The sequence below is a fragment of the Micromesistius poutassou genome (genome assembly GCF_964030765.1).
Source record: "Micromesistius poutassou genome assembly, chromosome: 14".
NCBI classification, from domain to species: domain Eukaryota; kingdom Metazoa; phylum Chordata; class Actinopteri; order Gadiformes; family Gadidae; genus Micromesistius; species Micromesistius poutassou.
The window spans coordinates 3,533,878-3,557,112 of NC_140284.1; the positions used below are offsets into that span (position 1 = coordinate 3,533,878).

At 46.8% G+C, this 23,235-nt stretch overlaps 1 protein-coding gene across 1 annotated transcript in view; it reads left to right on the forward strand.

Annotated features, from left to right (window-relative positions):
* Window positions 1-23,235, forward strand: part of hdac4 (histone deacetylase 4) — a 107,210-nt gene that overhangs the window by 20,964 nt on the left and 63,011 nt on the right. Inside the window, exon 3 of the mRNA XM_084478535.1 lies at window positions 15,095-15,163. Within this exon, the coding sequence (XP_084334661.1) occupies window positions 15,095-15,163 (69 nt within the window). The remainder of the gene's footprint in view (window positions 1-15,094; window positions 15,164-23,235) is intronic.

Consider the following 23,235-nt stretch of genomic DNA (forward strand, 5'->3'; position numbering starts at 1 on the left):
AATACGATTTACCGTGGTTATCCATGTTCGATTGGAACAAACTTTGCACCGCAGAGACAAACATATCTCCACAAACACAGATTGAGTTAAATTATGAATGGCATTCAGGAGAGGACAAAGGGGAGGAAAGAAGAAGCAGCAGCAGGCCTGTGGCAACGTCCTGTCTACACAAGCTGTTCATACCGGGATCACGCGCGCCGCGAAAGGGAAAGCACTTATTTCACCCTTTTGCACAACAAACGGAAACCTACAGATAAATGTACATGTTGCTTGGAGAACTGTTGTATCAAAGCGATATCCTGCTCTATGTTGTGATCTTATACTGAACAACGACACCGCTGTGATGAACCACAGCCATGCTGATCATTCGGTCAACATCCTTTCCTCTCATGTGATAATGCACAATTAAAGTAATTTAGCCTTTTAAGATGACATTTGATGCATGTCATTAAAGAGCACAGCAGGTAGGTATTGGGGATCAAACCCGGAAACCTTTGGTCTGGCAGTCCCGACATCCACACCCCTCGAGACCATCCTACGCCCCTAGTTGGTTGACTTTACCTGCTAAGCCGAGGCAGTGATGCATGATCTGCCCATTGCTGCTATGAGCTTAGCATCACGTCCAGAGGATCAGGACAGCAATCTAATGAAGCAAAAGCCCTGTGGTGAGGCTGACAATGGGCGCTGGATTACACCGCTGCTGGTGTTGTATAATAACCGCTACTCCACTGCCCGGATAGCCCGCTGTCTCTCTGCGTTGCTTTGGGTTTGCTTTAGTCTCTGCTCTGAATGCGCTGAATGTGTTACCTTCCGTCTGCTTTCTTTCGCCTCATGAGGCCAACGTTAAGAGCTAGTCAGGCAAACATGGATCGGCTTTTGGTTGGCAAAAAGGAATTTTGCCAATTAAAAAGATTGGCGTGATGTTTGGATTTGTAACCACTTATTATATCATGTGGCTCGTTGGTCAAAAACACTGCAACTTGTCATTACCCTAAAAAACGTTTCCAAATCATGTCCAAACTTCCCAGCTTCCTCCCATGGGGACCAACAGAGGTTAAGCTGTACTGGTCAATAGGCCTCTGATGATTAGGAGTGTAAGATGTATTGTCATTACTTGGAGGCACATATAGGAACATATAGTCGCAGTAGAGATGTATATATATTGCAGTAGAGATGATTATAAAATGTTATCCCTGTATGTTAGCATGGTGGGAGTGTGCAAGAGTGCGGCTCAAAGCAGTGGGTAACGCCTGGGTTAGCATCTCAAGCTACAGCGCCTGCATGGCTTTTGGGCTCTACTAATGAGTCTTTTTGCTTGGCCAACCAACCCTTTCTTTACGTGCACAGTGTGACTATGGACGGTGGGACTAGTAGAGTAGGAGTTTCCTTAGCAGCACGTTGATAGACTGCTCAGACAGAGAGAGGGATGAGGACAGGGTGGGCCAAAGTTTTTTGCCAGCCAAGCAACAATAAACAAACAAAACGGTCTGTTCTTGTTTGAGCATGTGGTTTGTGAGGGTGCACGGAAGCAAACTTGGTTATTTGACTGTAATTGCAATTAGAGGTGGTTAATTGGAGGTTGATCTGTGTGTGTGTGTGTGTGTGTGTGTGCGCTCCTGTAGTTAAGCTGAAGTTCAGATGATGCTCAGCTCTCACGATGACCTTCTGTTGCCGTCTCTCTCTCATCTCTCTGTCACCAGAGTCCATTAGAGCTTTCACCTGCTCCTAATTCCCACCGCGACCCCAGCGGTGTTTGGAAGCTAGATCTGCCTTTCGCCCGAAAAACAACCTCAAACATCATCCGTTACGCAGCTCATATGCAGAGTATGCTAGGGGAGCCTAGTTAATATTATAACTAGCCTGTATGCCATCAGGTGCCAAAATAGACGAGGCAAGACAGTATTTTATTAATCACAGTACTACTTGTTAGTCATTTATTTAGTAGAGCATTTAACAAAGCAATATAACTTTAATACCAATCCCATGCTTTTTAATTGTTGGCGGTAACTTGAGTATAGCAACTGAGTACGTCCATTCAATGTCCCAACATTGACTTGGCCTACGTTGCTCCGAAATGATGGAAAGATTTCAACTGAGTGTAATGTTGGAGAACAAGGCATAAAGCCAGAATGGCTTTTATGCATCTTAATGTTTTTTATGGTTATTTTTCTTTGGTGTGTGCTAGCGTAGCCTACTTGTAACAAATGTGGAACAGTCCCTCAAAACATCCTTGATGATCAATCTCATGGTCTTTGTTGTTACCTGGCAAAGTGATACATAGTGGTTTTTGATTTTATTTAGTTTTTATGATCATTGTTTATATTGGGGAAAGAATTGTACCGCTACATTGTGTTCCAGTGGTGGTTTAATGATATTGGACACGAGAGGTATCTGATTTCAACACACACACACACACACACACACACACACACACACACACACACACACACACACACACACACACACACACACACACACACAGTCAGATGATACGTGGCTAATTACCGGTTTAAGCTCTCCAGCATCCTCTCTCAGGCTCGGTATTAGAAACCAAATCTTATAATTAACCCATCGCCTCGCATGGAGCCTGCCGCGGTGGCCGTGTCAAGAGCCCCGTGCTGACACTCCTATCTTCCCCCCGAACTACCCCTCTGCTACCCCCGACCACCCTGCCCCTCCACCCAGCTCCAAGTGCCTTCCTAAATAGCCCAGTTTTTAGGGAAAGTTGAGCCTCCTAATGCGCCTCTTCACGGGAGCGCTCCCACCATCCATCTCCGTTAATGGGGAGAGAGCTGACCTTGTGGCTTCTTCCTCTTCCTCCTCCTCCCTTTGGTGTCCTTGGCACCAGTACGCTCCTCCTCCTCCTCCTCCAAGGATGCCTCCTTGGCTCCTCTCTGGTGTCCTTCTCTCAATGCAGTGTACAATGAGATGCACAATATGCAATGTGTACATTGTTCGTATGGAAGAGAGAGGGATATGTTGATTTAAGGTGAAATGTGTTTTATTAATCCCATGCAAATGTCACAGCAGAAGTGCAGGACAGTTAATGGCAATTGCAACGAGAGACCAATTCGAACTGACAAAATGTGGAGAACTACCATGAAAATCTCTCCATCCAAATAAGTAGTCTTGTAGAAAGGTTTGAATATAAATAATTAATAAATATTTATAAATAAATTACGTTTTGGGAATCGTGTAGCCCATTCCATATTTTTTTAAATCATTACTGCTTGATAAACTAAATCCTTTGATTTTTTGTTGTGATTTGCAATTTTGCAAAAAACATGGTTAATTATTGCTAGGCAAGTAGTTCATAGTTGGGGTCCGATTTAGCTCCAAATGGTAGAGCAATCACACTGCCAGGGTAAGGGGTTTGATTCTGCAGCCACCCTGCTATGAATTTCTGTGTGATCATATATTATTGATATAAAACAACTTATTTCATGTTAATCTTTTGGTGATTTGTCTGCCTATGTGCATTTGTTCTACTGCGAAATATGTGGAGAATACAGTGAATACAAAAGTCAATATGTGCTCTTTTGTAGATATTTAATCCTGTGTGAGTTGTTTGGCTTCCAGTCTCGGTATCTGTTGAATACAGATGATGTGAATCTATTATTTAGAGGAATCATTATCTTATTATTCTGAACCCAACCTGTGGTTATTAAAGGGGTCTCAGCCCCGCTGCTCGCACACAGTCTGTTCAAGGCTCTCCATGTAAACAAGGCACTCTGTGCAAAGGGCCCAAATGGCAGCGTTGACGTAGGAGGAGGGCTGTGATGATAATAACAGAACGATCCTCTGTGCATCAGATGGCCAGGTAATCCTAGTGCAAACTACTGCTAATGCCGAGGAGACTGGGCATAACCACGCGTAATCCTCAGACCGCTGGTTTACATGCCACTGGTGTTGCAGTTTGTGAGACTTTGTCTCACTCATTTTCTCTCTCTCTCTCTTCTTCTTCGCCTGTCTCACTCCATTTGTTTCTTTCTTTCCTCCCTCTTTCTCTCTCCATCTGGCTCTCTCTGTCTCGCCGTTTATCTCTTCTGTCTTTCTTTTGATGAATTGCTCCTTTTTTTTTTTTTTTTTAAACGCACCTAACAACAACAGAGGGACACATGGCTTTTTTTGCGTGTGTGTCCTAACAGTTACCCAGTGGGTATAGCAAGCTGCAGATGTACTGTGTGTACCCAAGCTCTGTTCAGAAACACTCTGTTAGGAGTCGGAACCGCCAAATTACTTATCAATTATGACTTAATTTAATCTTCCCTTGAAGGGGGGGGGGGGGGGGGGGGGTTCAAGCCTAGTTCTTATATAATGGATAAAGTTCAGTTCGTATTTCTAGTAAAATGCCTTCTGACAAGTGTTTGATATTGAATAGTGCCAATGTGCTCGATCAGACAAGAATCACCATCACTACTAAGGATTAACAACAAACGCTGCCTCCAAGTGCTTTGAAGTTGAAGATATCATTTGAATATTGGGCCTGGGCCAAACCCTATCTCTGTGCTGCTGGAATTGATGTTATTCCTATCAATCATGTCCCATCCATCACGTTGGATCACAGATCTTCTTTATCTGGAGTTCCTCAGGGCTTCAGGTCATCCTAGAGGGCTCTTGTGAACACAGTCAACCCATGCTGAATAATTAAATAGGTTTCCATCGCTCCTCAAATGGTTTCCTCCACCTGCGAGCAACAACACTCGTGCAATCAGGCACTGATGTTCTTTTTAACTGCTTACTTATATGAGGAAGTATACTTCCCTCTTGTGTGTGTGTGTGTGTGTGTGTGTGTGTGTGTGTGTGTGTGTGTGTGTGTGTGTGTGTGTGTGTGTGTGTGTGTGTGTGTGTGTGTGTGTGTGTGTGCACATAGAAGGTGTGTGATTGTGTACACATTATTTATGCACACCTAATAAGCGTATGCTTATTAGGTGTGTGTCTGTATTAAGTGTTTGTATAGACATAGAATAGACGCATTCAGAGAGTGTGTGTGTGATCTTGTCCGCCTGGCTTTTTTAAACAAGCAGAGAGCCCCCCCCGACCCCCTCCCACCCCGCCCAACACTCCCTTACACCCAGAGCCAGGAGCTGGGCCAAAAGCAGCCGTACGCTAAAACATTCCCCACGCCCAGCCAGAGAGAGCCAGCCCTGGGAAGGTACAGCATTGACGTCAGAGGGAGCCACATGTAAGAAATACCTCCCTAATTACCCAGAATGTGCTGGCTTATTGTGCGAGGAAGAAAAAAAAGAAGAGAGAAGAAGAAGAAAAAAAAAAAAAAGGTTCCCCCGTTAGCGTTCACTGCACAAAAGTCAACTCTTTGTTATGATCCGTCGTCTGGCTACCTTTGCGCGATTTCGCCTCTCCTTCAACTCTCTGCTTCCACCTCTTTTTCTCCTTTCCTCATTCACTCTCTGTGTTGCCGTCACGTTTTTTTTTTTTCTCCACCGTTTCCTCTACCTTCTTTCCACGGTGCTTTTTGTACCGACTGAAAAAAAAAAAAAAAAAGAAGAAAATTACAAAAGAAAATTGTCTTCACACAAGAAATCTCAGGCATGCACATGCCGGCCCGCGCACACGTATGCATGCGCACTCGAGCGTGCTAAAACTCAAGGCCCACACTCACACACTCGCACGCACACTTGTATGAATACACAAATGCACACGCACATACACAGCCTTCCTCCTGTGTTTGTATACATTCTCCAGTAGGGCTTCCTTGTTTGCAGAGGCTGGCTGGCGTGTTTGGATTCTTTCTGCTGACCTGCTCGCCCTAGCTTTGCTGTCCTAGCTAGTAGCTGCCCTATCCTCGCTCTGTCTTATAGCGCTGTGCTACTCTCTTTTAGCACTGTCCTATAGCGCTGCACTATTTACATTCTCCTAGCGCTGTCCTAGCTAGCCCTGTCCTAGCTACTCTCTCCTAGCTCTGTCCTAGCTAGTGCTGTTTAAGCTACTCTGACATAGCTCTGGCCTAGCTAGTGCTGTCTACTCTATAGCGTGTGCTAGCTACTCTCTCCTAGCGCTGTGCTAGCTACTCTCCCCAAGCTCTGCCCTACAGCACTTTGCTAGCTACTATATGATAGATATGTTGTGCTAGCCACACTTCTAGCACTGTGCTAGCAACCTCTGCAGGTATGTGTGTGTGTGTGTGTGTGTGTGTGTGTGTTAAATTAATAATAAAACAGTCAAATAATATAGGCCAAGCACTGAATGTTGTGTGTTTGTGGGTTGGATAGTTTGTGTGGGGTGGGTTGGGGGGGATTGTGTGTGTGTGTGTGTGTGGGGTAGTAAACGTGTTGGAAAGGGGGCTGTAGAGGAAAGACAGGGCTTTGCAGGGGCGCCCCAGTACTGGTATCAGATGGAGGAATGCCTTTGAGGCAACGTTAACCCCCCCTCTCCCCCCCCCCTCCCTCCCCCATGGCCTTTTATAAGCCGGGTGAGGTGGAAGCTGTGAGAGGATAAAGAGGAAGGATGAAGGAATGGCCGCCATTACTTGATTGAATGATTGAAGGTCAATTATGATGCTGAAACCACGATTGTACGATAAAGTCTGATAGACCTGTTTTGTTGATGGTGTTTGCAGGTTGACAGATTGACATGTCTTGATCTATTTCTCATAGTTTTCTCACTTGCTTTGGTTTGATTGTCATTTCAGTCATTTCTATCAGACAGACAGACAGACAGAGACACACGTACATTGCAGGATGCTGTGTTGAGGTCTGTCCTGGGTTGGTCTCAGCCCTCTTAGTGAGGTCCACCAGTCTTTTACCTCTCTCTCTCTATCGCCATGCTCTCTCTAATTCTCTCCCCATCTCTCTCTATGCTCATTATATCTCTCCAACTCTATCTCTCGCCCTCGCTCTCTCTCTATCTCTCCTGGAAACCATCAAAACCATATTGATTACTGCACACACACAGTATCTTTAATTAACTTTTTTTTTCTACATGAATAACTCCTGCTCTGGGCAGAGTTAAATGTGTGTGTTTGATAGACTAGAAGTATTTTATGTAGCGCGCACACACACATGGGCACCCATCTAAAAATGTCCTGTAGTATTACTCTGCTTGGTTGAGGACACCCACAGGAAGTGAGCTGAGTGACCAATAAACATGGCCGCCGCGTCAACACAGTGGTTTGAGCCGAGCCGGGATAAGTGAGCTCAGTGAGAGGGAGCTGAAACGACTCTAGTGCGTGTTTTAAAGAGACATGTCCCCCGTCTCGGATGGCCTGCTGTGGAAGAGGTGAATGCATTATGCTGGACTCGGTAAAAATGCTCACATGTTTAGAATTTTTATATTTCCAAATGTTGTGTTCTATCAGAATACTGGCTCAACTCTCATCCCACAGATTTCAATGAATAAAGTCGCACTATTTATTTATTTGTTCCCCCCCCCGAGTCTTTCTTACTTATGAGTTGTGGTCGGGTCGCTCGTTCTACACCAATCACGGGCAAAGAGCTGGAACAACCAATTATTTACGGCACGGGAAAGCGCGTGCAACCGCCACGTATTGGCTTAACTTCCCAAATGGCAGTGAGACGCCTGAACTACAGCACTGGTTTGAACCCTGACTCGGAGATGCAGCAAGGCAGACCTCAGTTTACTTGGGAGGTGACAGACGGCTGACAGACACAGATGTTCTGTTCCGCGTTCTACGTATGAGGACCTTCCTCCTGAGGAATGGGCCATCCCCGTAGCCCTGATCTGCCATATGGAGACACACACACACACACACACACACACACACACACACACACACACACACACACACACACACACTTCTTTGCTATACTTGTGAGGACGTTGCTCAGATGCATGCACTTATTTCTGGCCCTGATCTACCATGTGATTCCCATATGCGCGATGGTTTGTAAAACCTCATGGGGACCGGGTCTGAGAGACAAAGGGGCCCTTCTCTCCACCCAGTGACCCCTCTGCTCCTCTCTGGGTCGCCATGTCTAGGCCTGCACAGATACGTACATGCAGAAACACTTTCTCACTCCCACACACACCCAATCCTCTCTCTCATTCACTCTCGCGGACTCACTCACTCACTCACTATCACGGACTCACTCTCTTGTTCTCTCTATCTCGGAGACACTCACTCCTTCTCAGGTGTCAGTGTGATCTCTCGTGTCTCCCTGTGGAGCGCTCCTCTGAAGCCTGCCTTCTGCCACTACACACGGCTGCCTGCCCCTTCAAAAAGAATAACTATCACTAACCCCAACCCCCCTCATAAAGACCATCACTAACCCTTACCCCTCATAAAGACTAACTATCACTAACCCCAACCCCCCTCATAAAGACCATCACTTACCCTTACCCCTCATAAAGACTAACTATCACTAACCCCAACCCCCCTCATAAAGACCATCACTTACCCTTACCCCTCATAAAGACTAACTATCACTAACCCCAACCCCCCTCATAAAGACCATCACTTACCCTTACCCCTCATAAAGACTAACTATCACTAACCCCAACCCCCCTCATAAAGACCATCACTTACCCTTACCCCTCATAAAGACTAACTATCACTAACCCTAACCCCTCATAAAGACTAACTATCACTAACCCCAACCCCCCTCATAAAGACCATCACTTACCCTTACCCCTCATAAAGACTAACTATCACTAACCCCAACCCCCCTCATAAAGACCATCACTTACCCTTACCCCTCATAAAGACTAACTATCACTAACCCTAACCCCTCATAAAGACTAACTATCACTAACCCTAACCCCCCTCATAAAGACCATCACTTACCCTTACCCCTCATAAAGACTAACTATCACTAACCCCAACCCCCCTCATAAAGACTAACTATCACTTACCCTTACCCCTCATAAAGACTAACTATCACTAACCCCAACCCCCCTCATAAAGACCATCACTAACCCTTACCCCTCATAAAGACTAACTATCACTAACCCCAACCCCTCATAAAGACTAACTATCACTAACCCTAACCCCTCATAAAGACTAACTATCACTAACCCTAACCCCTCATAAAGACTAACTATCACTAACCCTTACCCCTCATAAAGACTAACTATCACTAACCCCAACCCCCCTCATAAAGACCATCACTAACCCTTACCCCTCATAAAGACTAACTATCACTAACCCCAACCCCTCATAAAGACTAACTATCACTAACCCTAACCCCTCATAAAGACTAACTATCACTAACCCTAACCCCTCATAAAGACTAACTATCACTAACCCTAACCCCCTCATAAAGACTAACTATCACTAACCCCAACCCCTCATAAAGACTAACTATCACTAACCCTAACCCCTCATAAAGACTAACTATCACTAACCCCAACCCTCCTCATAAAGACTAACTATCACTAACCCTAACCCCTCATAAAGACTAACTATCACTAACCCTAACCCCTCATAAAGACTAACTATCACTAACCCTAACCCCTCATAAAGACTAACTATCACTAACCCCAACCCCCTTCATAAAGACCATCACTTACCCTTACCCCTCATAAAGACTATCACTAACCCTAACCCCCTCATAAAGACTAACTATCACTAACCCCAACCCCCCTCATAAAGACTAACTATCACTAACCCCAACCCCCCTCATAAAGACCATCACTTACCCTTACCCCTCATAAAGACTAACTATCACTAACCCTAACCCCTCATAAATACTAACTATCACTAACCCTAACCCCTCATAAAGACTAACTATCACTAACCCTAACCCCCTCATAAAGACTAACTATCACTAACCCTAACCCCTCATAAAGACTAACTATCACTAACCCTAACCCCTCATAAAGACTAACTATCACTAACCCTAACCCCTCATAAAGACTAACTATCACTAACCCTAACCCCTCATAAAGACTAACTATCACTAACCCCAACCCCCCTCATAAAGACTAACTATCACTAACCCCAACCCCCCTCATAAAGACTAACTATCACTAACCCTAACCCCTCATAAAGACCATCACTTACCCTTACCCCTCATAAAGACTAACTATCACTAACCCTAACCCCCTCATAAAGACTAACTATCACTAACCCTAACCCCTCATAAAGACTAACTATCACTAACCCTAACCCCTCATAAAGACTAACTATCACTAACCCTAACCCCTCATAAAGACTAACTATCACTAACCCCAACCCCCCTCATAAAGACTAACTATCACTAACCCTAACCCCCTCATAAAGACTAACTATCACTAACCCTAACCCCTCATAAAGACTAACTATCACTAACCCCAACCCCCCTCATAAAGACTAACTATCACTAACCCTAACCCCTCATAAAGACCATCACTTACCCTTACCCCTCATAAAGACTAACTATCACTAACCCTAACCCCCTCATAAAGACTAACTATCACTAACCCTAACCCCTCATAAAGACCATCACTTACCCTTACCCCTCATAAAGACTAACTATCACTAACCCTAACCCCCTCATAAAGACTAACTATCACCAATCCTTTCCCCTCATAACGATCGCACATACATACAGTGTTTCTGGTACCCTCATAAAGGTACCCGCACACATGCACGGCTGTGCGGCGTTGTTGGCCATCCCATCTCTGGATGCCCACAGGAAGTGCTGGGTAACCAGTAAACACGGCCGCAGCATAAACACAGTGGTTTACGGGAAGCTGTGCCCGACCGGTTCTGGTGAGCTTCACAACACCCTCGTTTTCTGTTTGCCGCAGCGTTAGATGATCGAGAGACGGAGAACCTTAAGGCCTCTGTCGGCCTTCTAGCCCTCAACCTCTTCTAGTTATTATGAATGAAAACGGTTGTTTTTTGTCTCGGTTTGTATTTTGTTTTTTTCGCTTTGGGTAGCTTGTTATTCAGTCCTTTATCCACGTCTCTAATGTAGTAAAACACGGTTAAAAGAAAGGGATGAAGTCCTAGTTGTAGTTTTGCTGGTTGTTCGACTTAGTGGCCAAACCCAGAGCCAAGTGATCTTTTTTTAAAGTGATTGCTGTAATTATACAACCCAGGGTTTATTCAGTTATTCATATTGAGTAGTATTTAGGCATTGATATGTTTCATAATGTTTGATAACTGATGCAGACACAGAGCTGAATCGGGGACGTTCTCAGAATGCATTATTGAAATTGTAGATTTCGTGATGGAGCCCGTGTCTGTGGCATGCTTTCCATCCGGAGGGCAACAATTAGTCTGGAAGGGAAGTGTGTGCGTGTTGTGTAGCCGTGTCCATCTGTGTTGTGTAGCAGTTTTGGCCGGTCCAGCTGCTGCGTGTCACCTGGTTAGCAGGGCCAGTGGCAGGTTCACCCTGAATCTCACAGACTAACTCCCCCCGACCCCCCCCCCCCCCCCCGCCCCACCGCCTCCCTGGAGCAGACGGCCGGTGCTGGGGGGAGGGGGAGGCGGGGAGAGGCGGGGCAGACAGGATGGTGTAGTTGGCAGTCAGCGCTGACAGCTCCACCAGGGCTGGTGGTTGGGGAGGAGGCATCAGGTCAGGCATATTCCTCCTCCTCCTCCTCCTCCTTATCCTTCTCCTAACTTCTCCTTCCTCTTCCTCCCTCCCTCCCTCCCTCCTTCTCCCTCCACTGCTCAGAGCGGTGAGGTGGAGGTGAGGGAACCCTGGGGTGAGCAACCTGGCCCTCTTCCTGTGTGTGTGTGTGTGTGTGTGTGTGTGGAATGTCGATCGAGCTTGTGTGTGTGTGTGTGTGTGTTAAATGTGTTGTGCACGCAATGTGTGGGACAGTGTGCGTGCGTGGAAAGGGGGCTGTGTGTGCGTGTGTGTGTGTGTTGTGTAGGACAAGTGCACCAGAGCACGTTAACTCTCTATTGCCTCAGGCACATGGATGTGTGGATGTCGCCAGACGGGGGTGGGTCTCCTCTGGGTAGCCCAGGTGTCGGTCTGGAGTCTCCTGAAGCAGCCTCAGCAGCTTCCTGTATCCAGCGCCATGGCAACTTGTCCCGGCGCCAGGAACACGGTTAGCTTGGCGAGCACCTGCTTCCTATCGCCATGAGGGGTGGGGGGGGGGGGGGGTAGCGGGGGTAGGGGGAGGGGGGGGGAGGGAACACGTATGTCCAGACACACGCTAGTCCAGGAGGGCAGGACTCACCACATATGTTGAACAGCCATCTCTCTCTCTCTCTTCCTCTCTCGCTCCACAGTCTCTTTTTTTTTTTACCTCCCTCTACCTCTCTCCCTCTCTGTGTCGCTTGCTAGACTCTTGGAAATCTTTTTTTTTTTCTTGTGCGGGACATGACGTAATTCTTCTATCTAGTACTGGAACAACAGATGGTATTGTACCTGAGTGCCGTAATAGAGTGTGTCTGCATTGTGGTCCGTCTACTACTGTGCTCAGCATTGGTCCGGGGCAGAGCGGCTAAAGTGGGTGGATGAGAGCCTTGATGTAATTCTGTGCTTAGTGGAAGGACACAGGTGTGTGCGCGCGCACATACACACGCACACTCAAACATAACATTCTGCCGCCCAGACAGGGCGAATTAGACCAGTGTGTCTGGTGGACAAATCCTCAAGAGTCTGTGAAGCAATTGTTATCTGCCATGAAAGGTCTCTTATACATGTCCCTTATATATCTATAAATATATAGAGATAATCTGAGAGAGAGAGGCAGATAAAGAGGAAGATGTGGTACGGGTGTCTCAGTCTACATGTGTGTAAGCTTCGGCCTTGTGTGTTGTGCATGAAGTTACAAATAATATTGTGTTCTATGTGTGAGCCAAGGTATAAGGACCGGGATATCAGTCTTTTGGTTTGCCGCAGGCAACACCATGACACCAATGGTCTGAATGGCCTTTATTTGGCGTTATCCTTTTCATTGAGTCACTTAGCAGGGGCTTTTACCCAAAGGCTGCCTGGACAGAGTGCTGCGTAGCCATAGGAAATCACAAATGCAAGGTCAGATGTATGTTTTCAACAATCCCACGTTACTCTAATCACAACGTTTCAGAAATGAAGTGAATCCTGTGTATGACATATTCATGACATAATAACAAAAATATTTTCGGGCAAAAATATTATATTGGATCCCTCAATGAGCAATGCTTGACGTGGAATACAGAAGGGTGTAACTGTAAAACGGTTTGTTGTAATCCCGGCATGGTAACGGAAAACATGCGTGCCAGCCTCCCGACTTGCTCGCTGGCGTATTTGTTTACGCCGGTTACCATGTAACCAACGTAAACATGGCAGCATCCGTCCGCCACGTTTCCTCGAAACACGCGAAGACCCGAGAGCCCATGGTCTCTTTTTTTTCCGCGGCAGGGGTCAAAGGTCAGTCATCTGCCCCAGTCCCCTGGAAAAAAAAAAAGACGACAACCAAACACCGGCACCAGCTGCATTTCCATGGCGACCAAATTCTGTGGACACACGTTAGCGCACGCCATTTCCTTCACAAACAGACATGCCACCGACTCTTTGTCCGTCTGTCTGAAGGTCTGTCTGTCGGTCTGTCTGCAAGTCGGTCCATCGGCTGCCATCATAGTCTCGGGCATAGGCTTTGTGACTGAGCAAAAAGTTCCTGGGTTTGATCCCCAAAGTCTGAGTGTACAATGGCCCTAGACCGCTACCTGCTCCTTAATGTCCTGCATCTGAATTCACTGAGTCACTTTGGTAAAAGGCGTCTGCCTAATGACTCTATTATTCTTAAAGTACTTACGTAAGGGGTAGGTGTGTGTGTGTGTGTGTGTGTGTGTGTGTGTGTGTGTGTGTGTGTGTGTGTGTGTGTGTGTGTGTGTGTGTGTGTGTGTGTGTGTGTGTGTGTGTGTGTGTGTGTGTGTGTGTTCATGCATTCACCTATTCCCCAGCCAATCATGATGAATGGTTATCTGCAAAGCTGTGTGGAACATATGACTGCAGATTACAGCTGAACAGCTATTTTTTTTTCCATTGTGTTTATTGAATGGTGTGGTGTCTGCATTTGATATGACTGTTGACTGAGATGACTATATGACTGTGAAAGAAACAGAAACAATGGGATTTATTCGGTGGCTTGTAAGTAAATATGTTGTTTCTGATGATGGCTCAGTATCTGTTTTCATATGTATATGTCTGATGTGAGTGTGTGTGAGAGATATATGAATGTTTAATTTAGCCCCGCCCTGTATCATGTATTAATCATTGAGACAGTCTGCTGTGGCTCAAAATAGAAGCAGGCAACCCAGATACACACACACACACACACACACACACACACACACACACACACACACACACACACACACACACACACACACACACACACACACACACGTGATTGTCATGTGCAAGTACTTAACAGAGCACATGGTCTTAAAACACCTCTCTCTTTCTCATTCTCCTCTCTCCTCCCCTCTCTGCCTCGCCGCTAGGCGATGGTCAGATGCTAGTATCGGATGCAATAGATTCTCCAAAGCTCATATGTTTCTTTTTGTTTCTTTTTCGTGGCTTGAAAGCACGAGATGTTTCAGTAGCCGGGGGGAATGGAACCCGGTCCCCACTACAAGGCATATAGTCAACATGGTTTGAGCGCTAGGGAATACCCACGAGGTATTTATATGCAATGCTGATCCCAGTTGTACCCTCTGTCTAGACGACGCACGTCTGAAGAAAGCAATGCCTCCTTACTGGGGAAACTGAATATCCGTTGAGCTCGGATGTATAAAATGAAATGGGAGGGACATCAGCTTTTGTGTTTTGCTTTTTTTACATGAACATGCAGTTTTGGGAGATAGTTCTTGTTTGTAAAGAGGCTGTTTTGTCAAAGGTATTGTGTGTGTGTGTGTGTGTGTGTGTGTGTGTGTGTTTGAGAGAGTGTTTGAGTCCAGGCTATTTATAGACGCGTGCTTCTTCATTCAGTTACTGTATTCCCTCCACTCCCACTCTAATGATCATGTATTACGCATTCACATGCACTCATTGCATCTGTTGAGTTATGGATCGGTCCTTCTACCCAGGGAACCGTGGACCTCGTTCCACACCTGGGCTCATTATAAGCTCTATAGGTAGCTGCTGGTTGGAAGACAAAGGTTGTTGTGATGGTTTGTTTTCATGGTCTGAACTCTGGTTTGATGTCTCACCCATAGTCTCTCTCTCTCTCTCGTTCTCTGCAGGCTGTCTAACCCACACAGAGCAGCCTCTGGAGCTGCTGAAGGCATCCACCATGAACCACTTCCAGACTGGTAGGATGCGCGTGTGTGTGTGTGTGTGTGTGTGTGTGCGTGCGGTTCCAGACCGAACCCGATCCGTCCACTCAGCAACATGCTCACGCGACCAGCAGTACTACCAGGAGCACTGCGGTGCAGTTTCATCTAAAGTACTGATTAGTAGGACTGGTCTGTTGTACTACTAAGCGACCTGTGCGAACGGTGTTATACACGTAGGCCTACTCTTAGAACCAGGAGTACACAGTGCAGTTTAACCTCAAGTACACTTTTGCATACTGTCAAAACAATCCCTTGTTGATGTGCAACTACTTCCGTAAGTGCTGTCAATAGGGCATGTGAAACAACAGGTGTGATGGGTGCATAACTCGCTATACATTTTCTGTTGCAGATTGAAAACGACATACTTTCTGTTCAGAATGCATAAAAAAAACCGTTTGCTTCTCTTGTTTCTAAAATGTAGCACTTGAAGTGGGCTGCTTGTTGGAGTTATTTGTTGTACGTGCATGATTTCTCCAATTTGTTGGTTGTATGTTCATGGTGGAATGTACTTTTTGTAAGTCACTTTGGATTTAGGGCTCAGCTAAATAGATGTAATGTAATACTGGTTTTCAGCTGTTGTTGATGGTCTGTGGTGTGGGTGTGTAGATGGGGTGGTGGTGTATTCCAGCTGACATCTGGATTGGGTAACGTCTCTCTGGCTGAACTGGTGCTTACTGGTGTCACTGGGATTACTGGCCAGGCCAGCTGACTAGTCATTTGGTGCTCATCTGACCTAGGAATACCATACACTTGTTTACGTACGTACGTACGTACGTGTGTGTGTATTTGTATTTGTGTTATTTCGAAAGGGGTGTGTGTGTGTGTCTGTGTGTTGGTATGTGTGCTTAAGTCCATGTGTGTGTGTTTGCAGAGGTGTGTGTGTTTGTGAGAGAGTTTGTTTGTGTCTGGTTTGTTTGTGTGTGTGTGTGTGTGTGTGTGTGTGTGTATGTTTGCGTACATGGGTTTGCATTTTGGTGTGTGCAGGTTTTTGTAGATGTGTGTGTGTGTTCGCTCCCATGTGTGTTGCGAACGATGGCGTGATCTTGTAATGACTCCGTGAGCCCGTAATCATCTCCCCAAAGCTGTGGTGTGACACGCTGGTTTTAGCATCGGCCATGATGCATTCAGCTCCAACACACTCCGCGTCGGGTGGAAGAGTGTGAGTGTTTGTGCTGAGAGAGAGAGAGAGAGAGAGAGAGAGAGAGAGAGAGAGAGAGAGAGAGAGAGAGAGAGAGAGAGAGAGAGAGAGAGAGAGAGAGAGAGAGAGAGAGAGAGAGAGAGAGAGAGAGAGAGAGAGAGAGAGAGAGAGAGAGAGAGAGAGAGAGGTGTCAATTGAGCTTCGCCCTCTCTCTCTATCACCGCGCTTGACAGGAACGTGGGAAGTTCACGCGGTGACAGCGAGCTGTCAACCCACCACCAGCATGTCGTCCCCATGTGGCGGAGGAGCAACGCTGTCGCGGGGTATGACACATGTCGGCTAAAAACCCTGCCGGCGAGGTCTGCCGTCGCTCCTCCAAGGGTTACACGGCCTTTAAGCCTCGCCAAAAGAGGCGCATGTAAAGGCGCGCTTATGCGTGCTAACAGGTGCTAATGTCTGCTAATGCATGCTAACAGACGCTAACCTTCGCTAATGCATTCTGACACATGCTATCGCGGGTTAGCGTTTGCTGATGCACGCAAACACACGCTTGCACATGCTAGCAGACGTAAACATTCGCTAAGGCATTCTAACACACAGCTTTATGTGTGGTAATGCACACTGACACACACACACACACACACACACACGTTGACATGAGTTTACACAGACTATTGCTAACGTGTTGTGACCTTCTGAACCGTTCAGTAAGTCGCCAATCCAAATCCCACCCGCAAAGCAAATGGGGAAAAAAAAACATTGGTAACTGCTGTAGTTATGTTTATCAAATGAATCCAATCCGTTTTTATTAGTAGGTCCAACTTACTCTTATGGCAACTGGTTAATTTAAACTCTGTCCCTGTCGGTCTTGCCAATTCTCACATTTAGAATCAGCAGGAGTCAAAGTGCTATCGAAATATTCCAATTATGTTATCCAATATCCCAATACAAAATCATTCAATCATCCCATGTTTGGCCAGGCCATTATGGCTGATGGCTACCATAACCTCGACTGAAGCTTTGAATTCGAAGGCATCCTGGGCTGACGTAGTCTTGCATCCTTACAATTTATTTTCTTTTATTTATCCCTGGGATATCACCGGGATACTCTGACAAAATCTAACTTAACCTTCTACCTGCATTTCACAACTATGATTGGTACTAATACAAACATGCTTACATCTGTGTGTCCCCTGTTTTCCAAATCATGTGGAAGCATTGAAACTACAATAAATAGCTGAAGGACCGAAGGCGACTTGCAGTGAATTCTAGATGCATGCTATTCATGAGCAGCTAGGGACAATAAGTACAAACCCAGTACGGTCGGCTGTGAGCCAAACTATAAAACGATACCCTCCTGTCTACACATATATATATATATATAGAGAGAGAATATATATGGGGTATAAATATATATATAGCTGCAGTAATAAACAGATTTGGACAGTGTGGTGTTGCCTCCAGAGCTCACCGTTCACAGTAATAACAGTAATAACTTGTGACAGCAGGCTCCTCGTCCACACCTAATGACAGGGTGTATTGTGCTGCTGTTAAGCTCTGACGTTCCTCTAAAACAAGATCTGGTCCTGGCGTCGACAAATCATAACACTTCCTCTCAATCAATCTGATCTGTTTTCTTGATGCAGCACTTTCCCTCCAAAAATAAAAGGAGACATTTGTTCCGCACAGGAAATGCGATGTTCTATTAACACGCTTATCAAACGTGTTAAGTTTGTTCCCATGGCTTGCCAATAGTGTGTGTGTGTGTGTGTGTGTGTGGAGGGCACTGTGTGTGTGTGGGTGGTTGGTGCAATTTGTAAGTCAACATAGTTTTATTTTTTTGCCAGTAGAAGTCTATGTTTATGTGTTTTGGTTCCTCCTTAGTGGAACGTTACTACCAGTCAAATGTTTTTATTTTATTGTTTGGCTGTTTGCCGTTATTTAAACCTGTTTGCCTGAGGAAGTGGTTTGGAAACTGCTGCTCTCGTGTTGCATATAAATCTTGGCTGCAAATTGTCTGTTTTAAATATTTGTTACTAACCTGTAACCATGGTACTTTTTGGAAAAAAATAACACAAGCCACACTCTTGATATGCTCCCATGTAATTCCTTAGAAAAGGTGTGTACTCTGTATTTTTACCCCCCCCCCCCCCCCCCCCCCTTAGCTCCACTCCTCCCTTCACTTCTCTCCTCTCCTAACCAAGACTCCTCTTACCTTCTCTCCTCTCCTCCCTTCTCATTCTCCTCTCCTAACCAAGCCTCCTCTCCCCTCCACTCCTCCCTTCACTTCTCTCCTCTCCTCTCCAAGAGTCCTCTGGCCTCCCGTCACTTCTCTCCTCTCCAAGAGTCCTCTTCCCTCCCGCCACTTCTCTCCTCCCCTCCTCACCTCAACTCCTCTACCCTCACCTCTTTCCCCTCCCTTCACCTCCTCATCTCATGTTCACCACCGCTCCTCTCCCCTCGCGAGCCATCGCTTCGCTGACAAAGTTCTCACACGGCTAACACTTCCGGTTCGTAACCCCTTCTTTTTGTTCTCATTACAGCCAAGCGTAAGGTAGCCTATACTGCAATGATTCTGACCAAACTATGCTCCGTTGCAACTATGTTGCCTAGTGTATTTGCTTGAAAATGAGATGGAAACACAACTACAGAAGTGTGTGTGTGTGTGTGTGTGTGTGTGTGTGTGTGTGTGTGTGTGTGTGCGTGTGCGTGTGTGTCTTGTGTCTTGCTTGTGTAGTGCACTGTGAGCTAAACTGAGCTGATTCTCCTCCAGCCAAGCAGATTTCTATTCTTGCTCTGCACAAATTAGCTGCAGCCCACACACACACATGGCTGTCCAACACCAGACGCTGTGTGTGTGTGTGTGTGTGTGTGTGTGTGTGGTGAAGGATGGGAGGAAGACAGAAGGAAGAGCTAGATTGAATGATGGATAACAAACAAGGAGTAATGTAACAATTCACAGAGTTGTCAGAGAGAGAGAGAAAGAGATCCAGCCATGTTCTCTAGGTATCCTTGACCTTTTACCCCCCCGGATGAGAGCTGGGTGCTCACCAGGTTCTGTCTGTCTGTCTGTCTGTCTCTCTATCTTTCTCTCTCCCTTCTGTGTGTGTGTGTGTGTGTGTGTGTGTGTGTGTGTGTGTGTGTGTGTGTGTGTGTGTGTGTGTGTGTGTGTGTGTGTGTGTGTGTGTGTGTGTGTGTGTGTGTGTGTGTGTGTGTGTTGGCGCTGGTTCTGTGTCACCCCCGGACACTAGTGCCAGTCTCCCAGATGGCCTGCATGCATCCTGGCTCCCCCTCCTCTCCTCTCTCCACCTCCTCCCACTCCACCTCCTCCCCCTGGCCCTGGCATGGACAGTGGTTCTGGGTGCCAGTCAAGGGGGAGAGAGAAGAGGAGCTGTGAAAGAAAGAGGAGCAGAGAGGAGGAGACAGAGAGGAGCGGGGGGGAGAGAGAAGAGGAGCTGTGAAAGAAAGAGGAGCAGGGAGGAGGAGACAGAGAGAGGAGCGGGGGGGAGAGAGAAGAGGAGCCGTGAAAGAAAGAGGAGCAGGGAGGAGGAGACAGAGAGAGGAGCGGGGGGGAGAGAGAAGAGGAGCCGTGAAAGAAAGAGGAGCAGGGAGGAGGAGACAGAGAGAGGAGCAGGGGGGGAGAGAGAAGAGGAGCTGTGAAAGAGAGGAGCAGGGAGGAGGAGACAGAGAGAGGAGCAGGGGGGGAGAGAGAAGAGGAGCTGTGAAAGAAAGAGGCAGGTAGGGGGAGAGAGAGGAACAGGGAGGTGTGGAGAGATAAGGAGGAGGAGGAGGTGTAGAGAGGTGTGGGGAGGTGTGGAGAGATGAGTAGAGTTGTAGAGGTAGCAGTAGATACGCGGTTTCTGTCCCTTTGCAAATGTGCTGTAGTTTTTAATGGACACACAAGCATCGTGCAAACCATGAACTCTGGGTGAACTTCCTCGACCGTCGACTCTGTTTCTCAACTCCAAAGCGGAACATTGTCAGTGTATTTTATGAATGACAGCCGGGGGAGCAGATCAATCCCCTGCATCCATTGCCTTCATCTCCATTTCTACGAACATTGATTAGGAACATACACTTCCATTATGCATCAATGTGTGTGACCTACATTTATACCTACGCCACCTGCTGGTATCCAACCCTAAAGTTGGGCCACATTGTTTTTAGTTTAGTGGGGGTGGGGTGGGGGGGGGGGTTGTCTGGGTCCACTCTACCCCCCTTGCCAGGGTCTCCAACATGGGCTAGACATGCCACCAAACTCCCCTGGCGGTCCCCCTGGCCTAGAACCAGGCTTTGCAGGAGCTGTTGTCTGTTCTGTGAGGAGAGCGGAGAGAGGAGAGGAGGCCAGAGGAAGGGATGGGGGAGAGAGGGAGAGCAGGAGAGGAGAGTTTAAGAGAGAGGAGAGGAGAAATGAGGAAGGGATGTAGGAGAAGAGAGGGAGAGAAGAGTGTTAGAGCGAGGAGAGAAGAGACCAGAGGAAGGCATGGAGGAGAGGGGGGGAGAGGAAGAGGGAAGAGAGTGAAAGAGGGGAAGAGGATGGGCAATGAGGAGATGAAGGGATGAAGAGGAGAGGGGGAAGGAGAGAGGAGCGGAGATAAGAGCAGTGTAATGATGCAAGGTTGCCGGCCTGTGGGATGTGATAAAGCAGACAGAAGTACAACCAGAGAAGTCTGATTTAAGAGAAGAGAGGGAATAGAGGAGTAAAATGGAGTGCCCCGCTTACTAATTATATCAGTCCAGACATAGCCTCGGGTGAGCGCACACACACTCACATACTACACACTGCACACTGCACACTACACACTACATACTACTCACACTACACACACATAAAAATAGAAAGAAAAGCTCACATATAGAAACCCACATTTAGAAAGCAAGTAACACGCTTAACGAGCCTGGATTGAGTTAAAGGTTGCTAGATATTGGAGTTCAAGAGGAACCAGACAGACAGACAGACAGACAGACCTGGTCGGTGTGTTTGCAGGTTGTTTAGTCTTACGGTCTAAATAGAGCAGAATATAAAGCCTTTATTGTCATTGTTTAATTCTTCATACGACGAGATTAGGAGTGGTGCACCTGCTGGAGCATTTGGGAATGCAACCGCTAAAACCGCTACACAGGTCCTGTTTAGTAATAAATAATGTTCAAATATATCTATATTTATAGCACTAAAATATACGCCAGAGTGCAGTCTGGGTGCTCCGTCTGAGTCTGAACGGGTTGGACATCCTTTTTTTTTTTTTCGTGCTTCCCAGTTATGAATTTTGTATAAGGACCAGTCTGTATTTTGGATTTGCTTGATATGTCTGGTCTGGGCTGGATGTGTGTAGGAGGGGGAGAGAGGTGAGAGTGAGAGGGGGAGAGTGGGGTGGAGGGAGAAGGAGAAACCCCCTGTCAGAGTCTGGTCCCTCAACCACACAGGTTCAGCATCATACAGTGAAGTTGATGGCATACGTCAGCATCATGGATCTGGCGAGCTCTGAAAGTACTACAAGAGTAAGGTAGCCATTACTGTCCTCAGCACACACACTGAGGGGGGTGTGTGTGTGTGTGTGTGTGTGTGTGTGTGTGTGTGTGTGTGTGTAAAAGGATTTATTTTTTCCATTTTTCCAAGTTATTAATTTTGCATGGAAGTGTGTGGTAGATGACTTTGTGTGTGTGTAAGTGCATAGGAACGTGTGCAAGAGCTCACAGTGCATGTGTGCGCATGTATGGTCCTTGAAATCGGAGTGATGGGGTGTTTTTCCAGTTAGTTTTCCACTTCGCTACCTCCGATGTTTATTCCGGAGCGAACAGCTTGGGTCCTTTTGAATTTTGGCTTCTTTCTTGATTGGTCTGTCTGTCACTTTCTGTCTGTCACTTTTTGCCTGTCTGTCTGTCGGTCTGTCTGTCTGTCTGTCGGTCTGCATCATACTCAGTATGCCGACAGATCTGTAGGCCTATATCTCCGCAAGCTCGCGCGCGCACACACACACACACACACACACACACACACACACACACACACACACACACACACACACACACACACACACACACACACGCGCATAATTGCACGTTGTTGTGAAGGCTCTTAAAAGCCACATCTTGGCTCCATGGGTGGAGGGGGGGGCTTATCGAACCATTTATAATAGATGAACACTCCAGGGTCTGGACATAGCCCCCTCCTTGCAAGCACCTCCACCACCAACTCCTCCAGCACCACTACCTCCACCTCGTCTGCCCCCCCACCTCCTTTCACCTGGACCACTTACACCTTCACCACCACTATGACCGCCTGCACCAACACCACACACCCAACATCACCCGCTCCCCCCCCCCCACCAACACCGCGACCAACACAACCTTCACCACCACAGCCATTGCTAGATGCACCATCACCACCACCTTGACGCAGATGCTCCTAACCACTACCTCCTTCGTGACGTTCATCTAGAGTCACTGTCAGTTGCTCAGGTTAGAAGTAGTAAGGAGCGCCAAATGATGAATGACTAAAGGGTCTTTATTATCGACCAACACCCCTGTGCAAATAAGTGTGTGTGTGTGTGTGTGTGTGTGTGTGTGTGTGTGTGTGTGTGTGTGTGTGTGTGTGTGTGTGTGTGTGTGTGTGTGTGTGTGTGTGTGTGTGTGTGTGTGTGTGTGTGTGTGTGTGCGTGCGTGCGTGCCTTGCAGGGTCACCAATCTGACCTGGGGATTCTGAGTGCACAGGGGGGGTTCTAGTAGTGGCAGTGTGTAGCGTAGCCGCGTGAGCTAATGCTTCCCTGTCTGCCGTAGGAGTGGCTGGCAGGGAAACATTAGCATCCAGACAGGGAGTAAAAAATACATGACCGCAGCTCCCCTGGAGGAGGGGGGGAGAGAGAGAGAGAGAGATGTTATTGTCTTGCAATCAGTCATTTTGCTTTCCTTT